The sequence below is a fragment of the Manis javanica genome, chromosome 16, assembly GCF_040802235.1.
Source record: "Manis javanica isolate MJ-LG chromosome 16, MJ_LKY, whole genome shotgun sequence".
Classification (NCBI taxonomy): Eukaryota; Metazoa; Chordata; class Mammalia; order Pholidota; family Manidae; genus Manis; species Manis javanica.
This window is the reverse complement of record NC_133171.1, coordinates 24,861,515-24,882,258: the sequence shown is the minus strand read 5'-3', so window position 1 is coordinate 24,882,258 and position 20,744 is coordinate 24,861,515. Positions and strand designations below refer to the sequence as shown.

Sequence of the window (20,744 nt, the reverse complement as noted above, 5' to 3'; positions counted from 1 at the left end):
GTACACTCATTTGCAAGTAACAAATTCTTATTCAATTAGTTTAAACAAAAAGGAGAATTTATTTTCTAACAAGAAGTCTGCAGTTAGATCAGCTCTAAGGTTGGGTAATTCAGCAGTTCACAGTGTCCAAGGATTCAGATCCCACCCATAGCTCCATTATGCCCTTCTTGGATTGTCTGTAAACTAGCTGTCCTCATGGTTGCAAAGTGTCTGTAGTAGTTTCAAGTGTCACATCCAAACAGGACAACTTTCAACAGCAAAAGGTTTTTCACCCTCCCTGTGTTTTTTTAAAGAGGAAAAAATATTTTCCTAGAGACCTAGAGTTATATTGAATTTTCCTTCCCCTTCCACTGTCATAAAAACCTTAGCGGTAACCACATGAGTTTAAACCTCCAAATAAGACCAGGGGAATTTAAAGAGAAGGTTTCTTCTTTTGGGAAGCTTATAATTTAATTATTTCTGCAAAATAAGCGAAAAGAAAACAGCAGATGGCACTTATGGAAGACACAATTGATTGTAATAGTGAACTAGTGCCTAAGGACTTCTTGAAAGTATGCTTGATTTCATGAAGTGAGGATTTCAGAGCCACATTGCAACCTAATGACATAGTAAAAGTATGCATCAAGGATAAGATTCAAAAGAAACTACAGGCAATGATCTTGTCTTTCAGGAGGCCCTGAATAACTCTTGCTTTCCCACAGGGGCTTTGGAATTTTCTTTTTAGTGTTTGTTTGAAGTTTTTAAGATTTTTTATGAAATAATTCTGATTAGTTGTACAGACATTTCCCTATTAAACACTATGTGCAAGGTGCTCATGTTTTTAGTTTATGTCTGTTCTTTTTAGGCCAGATGTCCTGTAATCCTTCCTTTGGTGGCATTGGAAAAGGGCATTTAATGAGAGAAGTTGATGCCTTGGATGGCCTGTGTTCGCGAATCTGTGACCAGTCTGGTGTGCATTACAAAGTATTGAACCGGCGTAAGGGACCAGCAGTTTGGGGTCTGAGAGCTCAAGTTGATAGGAAACTCTATAAGCAGAACATGCAGGTAAGAATACGGCACAAAAGCAGGAGAGGTTGAAGTGAGTATGTAACCATTATATTTCAACCTGCATTCTTTTCTGACAGAGAGAAATCCTAAATACACCGCTGCTAACTGTTCAGGAGGGAGCTGTGGAAGATCTTATCCTTACAGAGCCGGAGCCTGGGCACACTGGGAAGTGCCGTGTCAGCGGCGTGGTTCTGGGTATGTACTGGTGAGAGGTGGTAAGAACCACATCAGAGGCCATGTGAGAGACTTCTGTTAGAGCAGACTGTGGAGACGTTTTGCTTATTCTAGAAAACTTGTGTTTTCTCTTCACGGGTCAGGAAAACTATAAAAAGTCATAATTCATTTGGACCTACATGAAGCTCAGACAAAATGTGGGTTCATCTGCACCATCTTAATGTAGGACTTTATAACCTGCATAATTGTCTTTTTCTCCTGGTCTTTATGTCATGATTTTTATTTTTCTTAGTTCTGACTTTACAATTTTTTAATTTGTAATTAAAGTTTATTATATTTTTTCCAAAGAGTTATGTATTTTTTAAGTCAAAATAACACAGGTGCAGAATTTTTATAAAAATCAAATAGAATTAAAACTTTTATACCATAAATGTTGGTTGATAGTATTTATGGTATTATGATTATTTAATTGTTCACTCTAGATCCAAGTAGTGTGTCATGTTTATTTCCTATACCTCTTTGTTTTTCCTTGGGTTTGTAATTGCTTTCCATTTGCTTATTTTATCTTTGTACTTGTTCAACTTTTAGAGAAAAAAAACTCATTTTCTCAATCCTAAAATAATTATCAATTATGTTTTTTCTTTGATGCTTCCCTCTCAGAGACCCTGACTTCCACAAGCCCCAACAATCTGCTATAATCAGGACATTTGCTCTCTGTGCTTCTGCACAGATGTCCTTGTGAGACTGCCTTTCAGTGCCTTGCTGTGTTACAGCACCCCTTGTTTCCTGGGCCCCCAGCTGGTGTCGATTTTACTACCTCATTTTGCTGGAGTACATCTTTCAGCTTCCTAAGAAAAGATTCATGGGAAGTAGGTTTTTTGAGTCCTTGCATATCTAAAAATGTGTTCTACCCTTAGGCTTGACTCATAATTTGCTTGAGAATAGAATTCTAATTTAAATCTTTTTTTTTCCTGAGCATTTTGACAGTCTTTGGCTTCCTGTTGTGCTGTTAAGAAGCTCAATGCATCTATAATTAGCAATCACAATACAGGTAGGTCACAGGGAAGGCTGTACAGCATAGAGACAAGTAGTGACTCTTTAGCATCTTATTACTATGCTGATAGACAGAGAAGGCAGTGGGGGGTGAGGACTTGATAGTATGGGTGAAAGCTGGGAACCACAATGTCGTTCATGCGAAACCTTCATAAGAATGTACGTCAATGATACTTCAATTAAAAAAAAAAAGTTAAGTAACCTACCCAACACCTTGCAGCCAGGATGTAGCAGACCTGGTATTTTTAGTCGGAGCTGAGTAAGCCTAACCACTATAATATACTGTTCTATAAACAGAGATACAAACAGAAAATAAAATGATGCTATCTATTAAAAGCCAAAAAAACCCCAGAAACTCAGTGCATGTTGGTTTAAATTTTTTTGCATATGACTTCTTTTTTTCCTTTCTGTAAGCTTCTAGGGGCTTGTATTTGTCTCTGGATGTTCCTTAGTGCAGTCTTTGTTCTCTCCGTGTGGTGGTGCTAGGTGTTCCCTTTCAGTCTAGAATTCTGTGTCCTTGTTTTCTGAGGTATTGTCTTCTATTATTTCTCCATGCTCTCTTTTTGTAATTATGATCACTTCCTGGATTGGTCTCTTTATTTTTATATTTTGTCTGTTTGCCATACTTTCTTAGATTTCCTAACTTTACTTTTCAAATCCTTACAATGATTTTTAGGATTTATGATATTTTTCACTTATAAAGTGTCTTTATCTGGGTTGTTTCTTTTTCTTACTTAGCATCTTGTTCATGATTTCTCAATTTCTCTAATCTATAAAGGATTTTAATTCCCAGTTTTTGAAGTTCCCTTTGCTCTACATTTGTTTTTCCTAGGCTGCTTTATCCTGTTTGCTTATTTGGGCTGTTTACTGTAATGTATACAACCTTCTGCAGGTGTCTAGGGATCTTTGGTTGTCCAGATTTTTAAACGAGGCATCAAAACACTGGAAGATTTGTGTTTGCATAACTGATTTTATTGCTTTATAACTTGCTGTATGGCTTTATAGTTTGGTGATTAGGGATTGAACTGGACTTTTTGTTTGGGAACTCCCAAATATCAACGTTTGCTAGTTCTCATGAGAAGAAAGTAGAAATCAAGGGGTTACTATGGCTGCCTGCTAGCTTTCTGGGAATAAAATGGTAAGAGGGGCTGTGCTGGCAAGTCTTACAATTTAAAGTACAGATCCTGACTTAATTCCCCTAATTTAAAAATTAATTTTTATTTTAGATTTCTTAACTTTTTGAATGGGGAATACCTATACTTGGTAAAAAGTTTAAAGGGGACAGAAGATTATAGAATTAAAAGGTGGTGTCTCACTCATCTTGTCCCCTAGCCAACCAGTTTCTTCCTCAGGAGCATTAATAGTTTCCTGGTCAGTCTTTCTATCTATACATGCATATATATGTATCTTCATGCATATGTGTAAACATGTTTCTTTTTCCACATAGCAGCAGCATATTAGAGTGTTGTTTTTTTATACCACTTAATCTGTGTTTGCTTTGCTTTGGGGAACTATGTTAATTTTTTAAGTTTGTGTTTTTGTTCTGTTGATTACTTAGTAACTATGATTTTATTTAATATGCTTAATCTTCTCTTTCTTCTGTCAGTGTTTACTGACTTCCTCCCTATGAACAGTTTCTAAACTAGTTTTATTTTCATTTATTTTTCCCTCCCTTTGCCTCCTTTCCTCTCCAGATTTAGTGACTATATTGTTTTTATTAGTGTAAACGTTTATACCTTTAAATTACTTATACTTCTGTTACTTAATTTAGTATCTTTAAATACTGCTTTTTTACCCTGACTATATATTGTAGGCCCAGCAATACTCTTTATTGTGCTAAAATGTACAAACATAAAATTTGCCTTGATGACATGATATTGTATATAAAAAACCCTAAAGAATCCACTCCAAAACTACTAGATCTAATATCTGAATTCAGCAAACTTGCAGGATACAAAATTAATACACAGAAATCTGTGGCATTCCTATACACTAACAATGAACTAGCAAAGAGAAATTAGGGAAACAATTCCATTCACAGTTGCATCAAAAAGAATAAAATACCTAGGAATAAACCTAACCAAGGAAGTGAAAGACCTATACTCTGAAAACTACAAGACACTCATGAGATAAATTAAAGAAGATTCCAATAAATGGAACTACATCCCATGCTCATGGATAGGAAGAATTAATATTGTCAAAATGGCCATCCTGCCTAAAGCAATCTACAGATTCAATGCAATTCCTATCAAAATACCAACAGCATTCTTCAACAAACTAGAAAAATCGTCCTAAAATTCATATGGAACCACAGAGAGCCTGAATAGCCAAAGCAATCCTGAGAAGAAAGAACAAAGCTGGGGTGTTACACTCCCCAACTTCAAGCTCTACTACAAAGTCACAGTAATCAAGACAATTTGGTAGTGGCACAAGAACAGACCCATAGACCAATGGAACAGACTAGAAAGCCCTGATAGAAACCCAACCATATATGGTCAATTAATATATGATAAAGGAGCCATGGACGTACAATGGGGAAATGACAGTCTCTTCAACAGCTGGTGTTGGCAAAACCGGACAGCTACATGCAAGAGAATGAAACTGGATCACTGTCTAACCCCATACACAAAAGTAAACTTGAAATGGATCAAAGACCTTAATGTAAGTCATGAAACCATAAAACTCTTAGAAGACAACATAGGCAAAAATCTCCTGAATATAAACATGAGCAACTTCTTCCTGATGCATCTCCTCAAGCAAGGGAAACAAAAGCAAAAATGAACTCATAGGACTACATCAAACTAAAAGGTCTCTGTACGGCAAAGGACACCATCAATAGAACAAAAAGGCATCTTACAGTACGGGAGAATATATTTGTAAATGACATATCCAACAAAGGGTTAACATCCAAAATATATAAAGAACTTTCACACCTCAACACCCAAAAAGCAAATAACCCGATTAACAAATGGCCAGAGGATATGAAGAGCAGTTCTCCAAAGAAGAAATTCAGATGGCCAACAGACACAGGAAAAGATGCTCCACATCACTAATCATCAGGGAAATGCAAAACCACAATGAGATATCACCTCACACCAGTAAGGATGGCCAGTACCGAAAAGACTAAGAAAACAAATGCTGGCAAGGATGCCGAGAAAGGGGAACCCTTCTACACTGCTGGTGGGAATGTAAGCTCATTCAACAATTGTGGAAAGCAATATGGAGGTTCCTCAAAAAACTAAAAATAGAAACACCATTTGACCCAGGAATCCCATTCCTTGGAATTTACCCAAAGAATACAACTTCTCAAATTCAAAAAGACATATGCACTCCTATTTTTATCGCAGCAGTTTTTACAATAGCCAAGATACGGAAGCAACCTAAGTGTCATCAGTAGATGAATGGATAAAGAGGTGGTACATATACACAATGGAATACTATTCAGTCATAAGAAAGAAACAAATCCTACCAGTTACAACAACATGGATGGAGCTAGAGGGTATTATGCTCAGTGAAATAAGCCAGGCGGAGAAAGACAAGTGCCAAATGATTTCCCTCATTTGTGGAGTATAACAATGAAGAAAAACTGAAGGAACAAAATAGCATCAGACTCAGAGACTCCAAGAAGGAAGTAGTGGTTACCAAAGGGGAGGGAGGGGTGTGGGAGGGTGGGTGGGAAGGGAGGGAGAAGGGGATTGAGGGGTATTATGTTTAGTACACATGGTGTGGGGGGGATCATGGGGAAAACAGTGTAGCACAGAGAAGGGACATAGTGAATCTGTGGCATCTTACTACACTGATGGACAGTGACTGCATTGGGGTGTGGGTGGGGACTTCATAATATGTGTAAATGTAGTAACCACATTGTTTTCTCATATAAAACCTTCATAAGAGTGTATATCAATAATACCTTAATAAAAATTTAAAAAAAAACAAAATTTGCCTTTTAGCCATTTTTAAGTGTGTAATTCAGTGCAATTAAGTATATCAAAAATGTGCGGCTGTTTCCACTATCCATCTCCAGAACTTTTTCATCCGCCTAAATGGAAACTGTACCCATTAAACAATAACTCCTATTACCTGAAGAATAAACCTACATTCTCTGTAAAACAGACAAAACCTTTATATGTCGATTTCAACTATCTCTCATTTTCAGCCCCAAACTTCATTCCTGCACTACTCAGTTCTCATTCTCAGTTCCCCAGTTTGTGAGCTTTGCAGGGCAAATTAGTTCATTCTCATTGGTATCTTCTCTTCAGGTTCTTGAACTATAGCCTTCTCCCCTCTGCTAGAGCATGTTTTCACGCTTCCAACCACTGCCTGTCTTCCAAAAATATTTAGGAATTTCTCATCATTTGAAAAGTTCTCTTCCATTATTGTCCTTGTGGTTTTATACCCTTTTTCCTCTTTATTTCATTTTCTTGGAGTTTCAGGAGGGAGAAGAAATCGCATGAGGTAGTGATATTTAACAAGTCTAATATTAATTAATTTTAAAAATTAACTGAGACTACAGTGAAATAAGCCAGGTGGAGAAAGACAAGTACCAAATGATTTCACTCATCTGTGGAGTATAAGAACAAAGGAAAACTGAAGGAACAAAACAGCAGCAGAATCACAGAACCCAAGAATGGACCAACAGTTACCAAAGGGAAAGGGACTGGGGATGATGGGTGGGAAGGGAGGGATAAGGGCGGGGAAAGAGAATGGGGGCATTACGATTAGCATGTATAGTGCGTGGGGGGCACGGGGAAGGCTGCGTAACACAGAGAAGACAAGTAGTGATTCTACAGCATCTTCCTACGCTGATGGACAGTGACTGTGAAGGGGTATGTGGGGGGGACTTGGTGAAGGGGAGACCCTAGTAAACAATGTCCTTCATGTAACTGTAGATTAATGATACCAAAATAAAAAAAAATTAACAGTAATTTCAGGGCTGACATGATTTTAGGAACATGCGAATCATGATAACACATTATGTTCTCCCCTCCAGCTTTCTTGGATTCTTGAGTTGGATAACATAGCCTTCTTACTCATTTAAAATTTTTTCAAGTTTCTAAAGACAAGTTTTTCTGTAGTTCTCATGTGAAACAATCACATTCCTATTTGGTCTATGGTCACAGTTAGAACAGATTTTTACTTTCTCTGCTTCTTTAGCGGACGGGAGCACGGTGTGTGCTGAGAGCGTGATTCTGACCACTGGGACGTTCCTGAGAGGCGTGACTGTGATCGGATTGGAGGTGCACCCAGCAGGACGCTTAGGGGATGAGCCTTCCATAGGGTTGGCTCAGACTCTGGAGAAGCTGGGGTTTGTGGTGGGAAGACTGAAGACCGGGACTCCACCTCGAATTGCCAAAGAGTCCATTAATTTCAGTGTTCTGAACAAGCACACCCCAGACAGTCCATCTGTACCATTCAGCTTCATCAATGAGACAGTATGGATCAAGGTAAGATCATTTATGAAAATCTAGCTTTAAAGCTGATAATTGCTATTCACAGCAGGATACGGCCTAACCACTTCTTTCCTTTTTTTTTGTAGCAATCCACCTTACATCACTGTTACTTAGGGTACAAAAAAGTGATTTTTGAAAGGATTAGTTGATTTGGCTAATTGGCTGTTTCCCTAAGTTCTTACATTTCATGACTTTGATAACTTTGCCTGAAATTGAAACAATTTCAGACCTATAGAAAAGCTGCAGAACTTAAAACGCACTCTCATAAACAATCGAAATTTGATCGTTAATATTTTACTCTATTCTCTGTATGTAGAGAGACATACAGACATGTGTATATGATGTATAACACAGTAACAGGCACACATACTCTTCTCTTTCTCTGACACATTTGAGAGAAAGCTGCAGAGGTCATGACCCTTTACCTCTTAAGTACTCCAGGGTGTGTCTCAAGCACAAACATCCTCTTACATCACCTCAGTGCTGTGATGGACTTGGGAGAACTTAACGTGGATCCGGCCCTGTGACCTAACCCACGGTCCCTGGTCAGACTGCTAGTCGCCCCAGTGTTGTCCTTCACAGCAACCTTTTTTTTTCCAACCTAGGATCACAGATTGCATGTAATTGTCATTTCTCTTTAATCTGGAATAGTTCTTCAGTCTTTCATGATACTGGTATTTTTTAAGAGTACAGGCTGCTTTTGCCTATCTTTTGTATTTAAAAAAAGTATGTTGTATATTTAGAATTGAGGACTTAAAATTGACGGTCCTAGTTTCTGGCTAGTATTATCCTGCCAAACGGCACCAAATATTCCTTATTTTAAGAAACTCAGTGTTATGTTTTTGCTTTGGTGAAATACAAGTTTGGTGATACTTTCTTAGTGTGTATATTTTTAATTTTTTCATGGTAAATTTTCAAGTTTACAGAAAGTGCTAAAAATAGCATACTGAATTTCTGTGCATCCATCACCCAGCTCCAACAGGTAACTTTTTTGGCCTTTTTGTTTCATCTTTCCTGAACACTTTATTCTTGCTGAGTCTTAAAGCAGTGGTGATGTCAGACATTGTTTCACTTAAGATAACTCTGTGTGTCTTTCACAGATGATAACGTTGTATAAACCAAGCACAGTACTGTTAGCATACCCAGCAAAGCATACTTAACGTCACCGAGCACTGTTCAGTTTCCCAGTTCAAATGCTTACTTTAAATGTTTACAGCTTATTTAAACTGTTTTTTAATAGTTGTTTTAAACCAAATTAGGAGCACACATGGCATTGGGTGATGTGTCTTATAACAGTTACCGCCCCCCACCCCCGCTTTTTTTTTTTGACATATGTGGAAGAAACTGAGTCATTTGTTCTCTAGAATTCCCCACATTCTAGATTTGTCCAGCTCCTCCATTCTCTATATTTCCTGTGAACTGGTAGATCTAGAGGCTTGCTCAGATTTAGGTTCATCTCAGGTTGTTTGGGCAAAAATATTTCACAGGGAGTACTCGGCATTGCGCATATACTTAATGTCTATAAGAGCCTGTGCACAGTGTGCGGAAGAGGCGAGGCTTGCGGAGACGCTACACAGTGTGGTGAGTGGTTCCTGTGCTTTAGCCAGAGGACCAGCTGCCATGCCACCTGACGCACACCAATCCGCGAGTGGACGAGATTGTCCTGAACAACCTTCACCTCAACAGTCACGTTAAGGAGACTACAAGGGGACCCCGGTAAGGATGCGACCCTGGGACTCGGTGACTGTAAGAGATGATGTCAGCCCTCTTTTGTTGGTTTCATTAAATGTATGTATTTCAACGTCCTGTTCTAGATACTGCCCATCCATTGAATCAAAGGTTTTGCGTTTTCCAAACCGGCTACATCAGATTTGGTTGGAACCTGAAGGTTTGGATTCTGATCTCATCTACCCCCAAGGGTTATCTATGACGCTGCCAGCAGAATTACAGGAGAAGATGATCACATGCATCAGAGGCTTGGAGAACGCCAAGATGATTCAGCCAGGTACAGGGAACCATACTCCCCTTTACTGTGGGCTCAGCATCCTGTCACGCAGTGAGATCTTAGCTGCAGTTCTGATTGCTTAGAGCCTCAGGAGACAAAGCCCAACAGCTGTGCATTTAAAATAGTCTTTGTTTCTGAAGAACATTTCATGGTCATTTTCGTATCTCTCCCTTGTGGCAAACGCAGCTCCATTTTTGTTCATTTTGTGCCATTTTCCTCGGGCAGGCTATGGGGTTCAGTATGACTACTTAGACCCCCGTCAGATTGCTCCTTCTCTGGAGACCCAGTTGGTGCAACGGCTCTTCTTTGCTGGACAAATAAATGGCACTACTGGCTACGAGGAAGCTGCGGCTCAAGTAAGAGGTGGTTCAGATGTGACAGGGACTGTTCACCTGGTGTTCCCCCTTCAACGTCTGTTATGGGGACTGTAGATCTCTTACAGCTCATGACATAAGGAGACGTATTTCTGCTTCAGGGCCTGTGGAGATGGCTACTGTGTACAATAGGATTTTAAAAAAACACTTGTGGCTTTATTATCCTTTTCTGAGCTCCTAGATTTGATACTGTATTTTGATTAGATTCACTATATTGCTTCTGAAGCTTAAAAAAAAGAAAATTCAGTTCTTTTAACATAACTTGATTAAAAAATATTATCCCTTTTAAGAGGAAAATTATGTCATTTGTAAGTGGGAAAAAGCTCGAAAGGTCTTAGAGGTGGAGTTTAAAAAAGATAGCCCATGCCGGCTTATCAGGAATGCTACGTATTTTTGAAACAGTGGATCCCAGCACCGTACAGTGGTGCGTCCCTGCATCCGTTCCTGAGGAAGGACCCCGTTTTCCGTCTCGGCCCTTCTAGGCAGTGCCTGCTTTCTCCCCGCCCCACGTTCCTCCCGGTGGTGTGAGTGGGCCGGCTCTCTGTTGCGCTCATCATGGCCTTGTAACCATTTCTGCCGTCTTGTAGGGCGTGGTGGCTGGAATCAACGCAAGTCTTAGGGTCAGACACAAGCCTCCTTTTGTCATTAGCCGGACAGAAGGCTACATAGGCGTCCTCATAGATGATCTCACCACACGGGGGACCACCGAACCGTACCGCATGTTCACCAGCCGGGCGGAGTTCCGCCTGTCTCTGCGCCCCGACAACGCCGACAGCAGGCTCACGTTCCGAGGTACCGCCGCGCCCTGCGGCCGGGGCCCCTCGTCTCTAACACCTCGCTCATCGTGTCCCTCCCCTCCCCGCTCTAGGGTATGAGGAAGCTGGCTGTGTGTCCCAACAGCGATACGAAAGGGCTGCTTGGATGAAGTCTTCTCTAGAAGAAGGCATTTCTGTGCTAAAATCCATTGAGTTTTCAAGTTCTAAATGGAAAAAGTTAATTCCAGAGGCTTCTATGAGTATTGCTAAAAGTCTGCCACTCAGGTATGCATTTTTAGTATAGACCGTTCTCACTTTTTACAGAAAAATGAGATCATGACAGAGACACTGCCTATAGATTTCTTACCTGCATATTTTAAATGTTTACTTTGGGCTTCATTTCAAAATCCTGTAGATGTAATTTCTCTCTTTATCCAATATTAAAAATATATGATTCCAAATTATTATCTTTTTTTTTTTTTTTTTTACATAATTTCTCAGGGGCTCCCAGTGAGGTTTTTCTGGCCTTTTGGCGATTTAGAGGTTACATACCAAGAAAAATAAGTTACCTGCTTTCTTTTATAGGCATGGAGCAATTAGAGCAGTCTCAGCTTTTATCTGTGAGCTCTAGTTTTTGATTGAGTGTTTTAAATTCTTTAGACTTGCTTGAAGAGTCCCTTGCTGCATTTTAGGTTTTTTTGGCCTTGTTTTTACCATTCTGGCTATAGGGACTCTGAATCTAATGAACATTAATGTAGGGCTTTTTGCTTCAGAGATACATTTCTAAGGACCTTGCAAAATTCAAAATTTGCATATCTCACCACTGCTTTTTCCCTTTAAAAAAGATCTTGAGCTAAGATCTAAGCTAATGAGGGTGGGAGTTGCTTAGAAGTCTCACATCTACAGTCACAGCCATGGAGATGCCTGTATGGCATTGATCTTGCCGCTGTGTCCCAATGTGTTTTTCCTTTTTTCTTAAACCCCTGTTTTCCTTGCCCAGGATTTTGTGGACTTGGAGTTACACCCATTTCAGTGCTGCTTTTTATTATATCTGCTCTTTCCAGGTGCTCTCTCCTTATTTAACAGCCTGGTGTGATATATCCTGATGGCTCTCATCTCATCATAGTGTTTCGTCATTTAATTCCCAAGTTTTAATTTTCCCAGACATTTCCCAAAGCATTGGCATCACTCATAGGGGATATGAAGCAGATGTTAAATTATATTAACAGAAAGTGTTAAAGAACGTGCATTACGGTCACCCAAACCAGGGGATCTCATTCACGGGAATGAAGCCTGATTCATAAGTAAGGGTGATGATACATCTGTTCACCAGCTAAGTGGCACTGGGAGATGGCAGAACTGTAAACATAGTTTATAATTCACTCATTTTCTAGGTATTTGTTTTTTAGATTTAGGAGGGCTCACATTATTTCAAACTTTGTGCAAAGAATTAACATTATGCTTTGGTGTGATCAAATATTGTGCTATTTCAAATTTATAGAATCAGAATTTGCAATGAATGTGACCAGTGTGTATCAAGGTGTAGTAGGTAAGGGGTGGTTGTCAGCAGTCCACAGTGCTGCCTGATGAGTGAACTATGAATGAGGTGGCTCTCGGTTTTATATTTTTCCCAAACTCTTCCTGTGACTAGCCCTTCTGTCAAGGTGATTTTTTTGAAAACATAATTGGCCACATGCTTTGTAATTCAGGTGTCCTCCCCTTTAGGAGAAAGCAGGGTCCCAGCCCCCGTATTTGATTTCAGCCGGATAGTTACAGTCTAGCATTCAGCCTTCCTAAATGAGGCTGGATACATAAAGCTAATCAATGTCTAGAGACATAAAACTAAAAAGATGAAAAATCAGTCAAATAACTGCATCTGCTGCATGCGTGCTCAGCTCTGAGCTAAACACTGACAACTGAACCAACTTTGAGAAGAGATACACAAGTGCATGTGCACACACATTTCTCACAGGCTTCACAGGGAAACACATGTTATTGGGAAGCTCACAAATTCTCTCATGTTACATTGAAGTGTGCTAGCTTGTCCTGACTGTGCCAGAGTTCTGCACTCTGAGACTTAGAACTGACTCAAAGGTCTTGAAGTTTGGGCTTGAGAACAGCTCCCAGCCTTGTAGACAGATTATTTAAAAGCTTTTACAAGTTAGATGGTCAAGGGCTTTTCTCTGAGGTCACCATCCCATTAGATTTTGAGTGTTCAGAATTTACCAAAAAGGTAATGTATTAAAAGAGAGAGACCAAAGTTAGTAAATAGAAATAAAATGAATTAAGGCAGGGATGTAGGGAAACAGTAACCATCAGCGAGGCCTTGTGAGAACGAAACAAAATCGGAAGGAAACAGTATTTTGCGATCTTGGGACCCTGGAGTGAGGTGAGCCAAGCAAGGGCAATGTCAGTATTCAACCAAGTAGCACCAAGGTCTCGGCAGCAATGGAACTCATCATGTACAATTTTTAGTTGCCCTGGCAATAACCCTTTGCACGGATTATAAATAACCAAAAAAGGCACACGTAAATGAAGCAAGTAAGAATTACCAGAGCCATGAGTGGTCTAGTCAGCTCCACTCGGGAAGGCTGGCTGAGGGGGTGCTGGTGACAGCAGGGAAGAATCTGAGCCCAGTGTAAAGGACTACTGGTCAGAGCAGCACCCGTGGAGCCCCTCACTCTGGAGCTGAGACAGGCCTGAAGCTTCTCCCCCTAGTGTGATCCTACCACGTGCCATTGAATCGAGTCACTGCAGGCTTGACCTCATCTACCTGGCAGCATTTTTACTTGGGTGTGTTCCTTTGCTGAGCCATGTACATTGCCTGGGAGTTTTACTGATCGGTAGCATTAGCTGCAATATTGTTCTCCTCTCCCCTTGCTTTGGCCCAGGAGACTTAAGTGGACGGTGGAAAGTAAAAAGCCAGATCATGGAAGTGGGACTGAGCGTGAACTGTCAAAAGTTCCCAGTCCCCAGAAACTGGAATGGACTGTGCTCACTTACATGAAAGTGTCAGACTGAAGAGTACTCAGGAACCCCTCTAGCATTTCCATCAGTTTGTTTTGCAGAGACTTAAAACACAAGTGTCCTCTTGTTCTTAGTTCGGGGTTCTGCAGAGCAGGAACTCGGCTGGTCCCGAGCCTGCAGAAAGGTAACTCATTCACAGGACATGGCCTCTATCTGGCATAGCTGTAGATTCCTGAGCAATCCCATCAGACCCTCGTTACCAGAGATGCTGTCTCGCCAGGACAGGGAGGACAGTGGATGGGAGCGAGGCAGACTTCACCAACGACCGGCCCCCCTGCGTGGGTGGGGGGTGGGGAGAGTCCCGCTCTGATGTTGCAGGGGCCCTGGCGCCACAGGTGCTGTGCCCGCCCGCTGGCCTCACAGAGGCTTTGGAGTACCTTCTGATGTGACTTATTCTGAGACTTGGTATTATTTCCAAGGAATCTTGTTCTTAATCTGGTGTGAGTGACACAGGCCCTTATGGTAATGAAACCCTTGTGTATTGGCAGTGCTCTCGATGTCCTGAAGTATGAGGAAGTCGACATGGAGCGGTTAGCCAAGGCCGCCCCTGAGCCCCTGAAGAAGTTCGCTACATGCACCCAGCTAGCTGAAAGACTGAAAATAGAGGGTAGGAAAAAATAAGTTTTTACTCAAGAGGTCTGTGTGCTCTCTTTTCCATGTGTTCACATTATGAATAGACAGCAGATCTGCTGGGAGCTCTGTGTCCAGAAGGGCCGGTATTGCCGTAGAGCCAGCGTAGTCCTAGGCTCTCGGGCTCAGAGCCGGTCTCTGGGCTGGCAGCGTCGTGACACCTGGGAGCTTACTGGGGGTGCCGAACCTCAGGCTGCACCTCAAACCCACTGAGCGCAGGCCAGCACGACTCCCAGGTGGCTGCACACTCAGGTTTGGGGCTTCTGTACAGCTTTCCTGTGCCCAAAGGAAAGCTTGCTTGGACTTTTTACATTTCCCCCATCTAATGTTCTAGTAATAAGAAAACGATACTGTCTTTGGCTTTGACAATATACTGAAATACTTGATCATTAATACTTACTTACTTTGTATCGGGCGCTGTAAATTATGACCCGGTTGCGCTCTTGGCTTTGACTGTCCGGACCAGCGAAGCTATGGCTGATTTTTGTAGTCGTGCTGCATTTTAAAAAAGATTCTCATTATGAAAAATTTCAAACATAAGAATATTGAGAATAATATCACTTTTCTGCATTTTGATAGAGTTTTTTCCCGAGGAGGAAAATTATGTGGAGAAAAAAGCAGAGAAAGGAATAGGTGGGAGAAGGATAGAAGTCATATGAGGATGTACTGCTTGAACAGGAAAGGACCCCACACCCATTGGGGACCAGCCCAGTGCTCAGGGTGCTGCATTCCGTCCAGCACGAGCAGCGGCGTTTTCCTTTGGTTCCAGAGAGGCCTGTCACCTTGCTGTGCTTCTGCTGTTTACATGACCCGAGTGCTCCCTGCCTGCCACCACACACGTTAACAAAAGGCTCACCGGAAAAGGAAACTCACTGAAACTCTAGAATCTAGAATCGTTCTTCCAAATGACTGGACACTAGCAGTATACTCATATTTAAGAAGTAATGTTAAACTATACTTCAAAATCATGGCTTCTTTATTGAGGAAAAATTACTTTATTGAGTCATAAAATTATATTATAATTTGTACTGATTTGCTCTTTTACTATATATGCATATCAATATATAGATTACTGCTCTATATTATCCCAGAAGGATAACAACATGCCCGTAGTCACTGGTAGAGCCAGGCTTGGAGCTGAGATTTTTCCAGCTGCCAGTCAGATGGAGGCAGGTGCTGCCAAAGCCTCTAGGGAAGACTCACTTTCTTGAACGGGGTAAGAATGCACACCTCAATTTAGGTTTTAAAACAAGTTTTGAATTTAATTTTCTAAGATCAGAATGCTTTAATTACAAAATGATTGCTGAATTATCTTTCTAATGTCATTTCTGAGTATAACTTTAGCTAAATTATTTAAATTAATCTGTTACCATCTAAGAAACTCCACAACTTAAAATTACAGCTTTATATGGGCATTATTCAGAAAAAGTTTTCTTGAAGAAACATTCTGTCTTTAGGACTTAAAATTCAAAACCACAGCCTGTTAAGGGAAACGTTCCACCTAAATTTGCACTTGAGAAAGCGATTTCTTTTGGTTTACTTTTAATTTTTCACATTTTTGAAATGAAAAGAGCATGCAATAAATGACCGGATAAGAGTACTGTAGTTAATATGCAGGATACTCCCTTTCTTCATTTTAGCCTCAGTTTCCTCACCTGCCAAAGGGAATGCCTACCCCACCTATCTTGGGGTGTTGAGTAGGGGATGAGACACTGTATGCACAAGCTCTTTGTAAACATAATTAATTCTGCCCACCAGCCACTTATGAATTGGTGCTCTTCTATCAGCAACAAGAAATGAAGGAAGTTCAGCGAGATGAAGCCCTCCAGCTGCCAGAAGACCTGGATTACCTGACTCTTAGGGGTGTGTCTCTGTCCTCTGAAGTCCGAGAGAAGCTACATTTCAGTCGTCCACAGACGGTAAGACAGCAGGCAGTGGATAGAATAGGTTATAAATAAAGAGCCAGTGCTTTAATTTTTTGAACCTGGATTTACAGTGGCCACATAATATTTTATTTCATTATAAAAAACAACCTCTTGTTTTCATATAGGTCTTTGTATAACACATGCTGATATGTTTTTATGAGAGATGAAAAAGCTTAGTCTAAATAAAAAACTAAAAGTCAAGAACAGAGTTGATTATTCTCTGGTTCCAGCCATAGGCTAAACCACTAGTGTAAACTATGTGACTTAAACCACATTAGGGTAAAATGTAATACATATCAGGATTTTCAGATCACTGCCTGGATCCCTCCCTAGGGTTCCTTAGAAGCTACTAGAAGGAAGAAGGGGTCACAGAGGTCCCCTGCCCCACATGTGTGTGTATACATGCACATGCATAAACAGATAAAAAACTTGATTCTGTAGTACATACTGTCAGACTTCTAATACCAACTATTTAAAGCTTGATAGGCTGCCTTTATTCTGATTCTGAGATGCACATTTTAACATCTCTGTAACTGAACTGTATGTTAAGAATTGATGATATGTCATAGTTTAATGGGTAGTGTTTTTTGGTTTTTGTGGGGGTTTTTTTTAGTAGTGGTTCATAAAATGGCATTTAGCAAAAATAAAACCTAAAGTTTTGGGAAAAAAAAGATTTTTAAAGGGAAGAGCAATTTCATCAACAAAACATGGTGTTCTTAGAAATAGCCATCATGGAAACCAGGCAAATAGGCCTTGACCTTTATGATTCCGTGTATCCTGTTCCTTCTGGACCACGATCTAATGGGCAGTCATAGGCTGCACTGCCTGAGTGACAGCCTCTAGCCAGATGTGACCACTTAAGTTAACTAAAGTTAAATACAATTCAAACACCTCTTCAGTCACACTAGCCACAGTTCACGTGCTCAGTAGCCACATATGGTGTTACAATGCAAATAAAGTAGTATAAAAAGTCTCTGTTATCACAGAAGGTTCAGTGGACGTCACTGGTCATCAGATTTCACAACCCCTCTTCCACAGTTGTGGACACGCAGAGTTCGGAAGCAGTTGCTAGACTCTCCTGGTAACAAAAACTGACCTGAACGGACAGGCTGCTTAGTCGTTATACCACTTAGAGGAAGTATTCATACATTTCACTGTAAAAATACACCACAGAAATGTTAATGAGACTCATTCTAGGTGCTGCCCTGCACACTGCTGAGGATGTGCTCATTCAGTGAAAAAGTAGGTATGCTGCCGTCTGTTAGTTACGTGATCCTGAACAAGTGCTGTGATTTCTCTGAGCCCGTTTCTCCAGTTTGGCAAAATGAAGATATTATAATATTCCCATTTCCTTTATCTACTTGATAAAGTTATTTTAAAGATACATTAAGATAGAAATTTGGAAATATAAACTAATACAGAGATTATTTTTAGGGGGAAATAGATTTGGTTTGATTTGACATAGCTCACTTAGGTTTCTCTTGTGGTTTCATTCTTAGATTGGGGCTGCTAGTCGCATACCTGGAGTGACACCTGCTGCCATCGTCAACCTGCTCAGGTTTGTGAAGACCACCCAGCAGAGACAGGCGGCTTTGAATGGACTGCCCAAAACTGATCCGTGCCTGTGTGATATGGACAAACTTGAAGAGAGACAGTTGTAGCTTTCTACTCATAGAAGACTTTTAATCAACATGAGAGCATAATAGGAGATAAGCAGCATTATATTGGACCCATTAAAATAACCTTGTTAGTTCTGATGGGTTTGTCATCAGCTCATGAAGAGGATGGAGGTTTAGTTGTGCTGTTTGCCTGTATCTCAAAAAGCAGTTGTAAAGCCCTCCTTCTCCAGGAGCCTATTGATGAAGCTTTGTGTGATTGTTCCTCAGAGATGGAACAGTGGGCCTACAGTAAAGCTGAAAAATACCAGCTTCCAGATTTGCCTGTTCACAAGGGCTTGGGCCATAAAATGTAACAAAAGTAAAGCTCTCATCCTTCAACTGGCTTTGAGAGTTAGTGTTGTCTGCTTTGTTGAGGGTCAGGAGCTGATTTCCAAGCCCTCGATTCTTAAGGCTAAAAATTTTAGACTGTATAAAATCATCCATAATCATTTGGCTAATTTCCAATATTGGAATGTGTATTAGCGTCAAAGTTGACTTCTAAGATTGCTGTACTTATGGAGGAAATCATCACCAGTAATTGCCTTTGAACATTAATGAAGACACTATAAAACAGATTAGAAATCCTCAGTTTTCCATCATCCACGGTGTGGAAATGTTTTGGTAAACTGGTTGAGGGAGAATAAAGATAGTTGTTTGATATCATACAGTATTTTCTTTGACACTGTCAGGCACGGTTTCTTAGCACTGAAGACAAATCCGTAGTAATGGGTGACTAGCATTTCTGTTTGTTTAAGTCAGAACTGACTTAAACCCCAAGGGGTGCTGGCCCTTCTAACAGTTCAATGATGTGGCCGCAGTTGGCCAGGTGGGACGACCTGCAGCCCTCTGGCTGACTCCTCTCCGATTAGACTGGAAAGTGAATACAGTCCAGTGGGCCAAGGGCCCTGCTTCCACCTGGAGGTGCTGCTCGGGTCTCTGGTAGCTGCCCAGGGAGACACCCCCGCGTCAGCTCCAGGCCGAAGCAGGCACGCACGGCGGGCAGCAGCCCCGGAGTCACCCGGGCTCCAGATCCGCATGTGAAGCCTGAGTATGTGGGTGAGGCAGCCAAAACTTTGTTCTGTAGTCGTGTTTGGCTGCTTTAATACTCAATTTTCATGGATTTGTTTCATAAAGTCTAGGTCGGCAACCAGTGAAAGGTATTTGTAACTTGGACGGTCCAGCAATGCGGAATTCTTTGGCATCTGACCCAGTCATCTCACAGAGCGGCGGCTTTTCCTTTTGTCATCGGGGCCACTTTAGGGCAGAATTCTTACTACAGAGGCAATACTGGGCACAACACTAGATTGTGTTTCCTTAAAAGGTATTTTAGCACGAGAAGGGAAATCACTGGTTTTAAAATTGCTTCCTGGTTAAGGAGTGAAACAAGTGAATGGGGGCTTTTACTGAGTGGAATCTCAGAAAACATCACCTTGAGGGACCGGAAGGTCCCTGACAGCAGTGATTTGGGCCGGGTGACACTGCTTGTCAGTGAACTTAAGCTTTATAATGTGATTCCATTAGTGGTAACTCGTTGAGAATGTTTGATGGGAAATGTTTGTTTTAGGTTCTGCCATTTGGTTTAAATGTGAAATCTTTTTAAATCCATCATATAAAATACGTTGACTTATATCAAATTATGTCACTTAAAAGAGTATTTCAAAGCAGCCTCCCTTTTGGTGCTGTGAGCCAGAAGTGCTGCAGGCCACAGCACCCTGGGAAGAAGTCAGCTGGATATGTGACCTTGCCCAGCGGACCTTCCTGCTAGAAATCCCCCAACAGTGACGACCGTCAGCCTCCGGCAGAAGGTCGGGTTTCCTCCACCCGTCACAGACCGTCCTGCCTGCTGGTAGAAAGGCCAGGGCCTGAAGTTCATGTGGACAGGAAAGAGGGAGCGGCCAAGACACCCGCAGAGTGTCTGAAATGATTGGTATGGGGACGGAGGGAGGGAGGGTGAAGACAGGAACCTATAATTAAGTCATTATGACCTTGAATTGTGAAGTTACCTTATAGACAAGTTTGAAGTTTATTACTGATACTTTTTAAGTATTTTGTCATTTTTGAGTCTCACCCTAGCTTAATTATCATGGCTTTTCCACTTCAGAAATACCACCTCCTAGAACGCGCTGCTGTCCAGAGCAGTCCCAACAGTCTGGATACCCCAGGGAAGCCAACAGATGTGAGGGGCTCCTGGGCCGCAGAGCCGCGCAGGCTGGGAGGCGCACGGGGCAGACAAGCCGCTCCTCCCAGGCTCCCTCCCCACAGGAGTCCTGTTACTGCGTGTTCCACATTCCACCTTGACTTTACTACTGCCTTACCTTAGCCTCATGATTCAAACCTCTTAGATACAGGCCACGCCACAGTTGTAGACACCCAGGACATGCTTTTTGGAGGAATATTACGGAAGAAGAGATGACAAAACTAAAACGAGTCGGTAATTAAGTGGGATAAAATATTTGTGACATGAGCATTAAGAACTATGTCCTCTTCAGCAGAAAATATAGTCAGTGATTCTGTAACATCTTACTACATTGATAGATAGTATCTGCACTAGAGGGGGTGAGGATCTAATGTGTAACTGTTGTACCATTAAAGCCAATACATTGTATAGCAACGATACTTCCAAAATAAAAGTACCTTCTCTTGTGA

General features: G+C 41.2%; 1 protein-coding gene across 5 annotated transcripts in view; it reads left to right on the top strand.

The window, feature by feature from the left end:
• MTO1 (mitochondrial tRNA translation optimization 1) overlaps positions 1-20,744 on the top strand; it is a 24,010-nt gene extending 3,266 nt beyond the window's left edge. For 2 of the 5 annotated variants that reach the window (XM_073224157.1, XM_073224159.1), the window contains 11 exons: positions 845-1,044; positions 1,125-1,242; positions 7,429-7,718; positions 9,328-9,440; positions 9,539-9,729; positions 9,955-10,085; positions 10,691-10,895; positions 10,972-11,143; positions 14,374-14,492; positions 16,274-16,434; positions 17,940-20,744. In XM_073224157.1, coding sequence (XP_073080258.1) covers positions 845-1,044; positions 1,125-1,242; positions 7,429-7,718; positions 9,328-9,440; positions 9,539-9,729; positions 9,955-10,085; positions 10,691-10,895; positions 10,972-11,143; positions 14,374-14,492; positions 16,274-16,434; positions 17,940-18,101 — 1,862 coding nt within the window. In that variant the 3' untranslated portion in view covers positions 18,102-20,744. Of the gene's footprint in view, positions 1-844; positions 1,045-1,124; positions 1,243-7,428; positions 7,719-9,327; positions 9,441-9,538; positions 9,730-9,954; positions 10,086-10,690; positions 10,896-10,971; positions 11,144-14,373; positions 14,493-15,583; positions 15,732-16,273; positions 16,435-17,939 lie in introns of those variants that run through there. The other 3 variants (XR_012126046.1, XM_073224158.1, XM_073224160.1) reach the window with 3 other exon arrangements.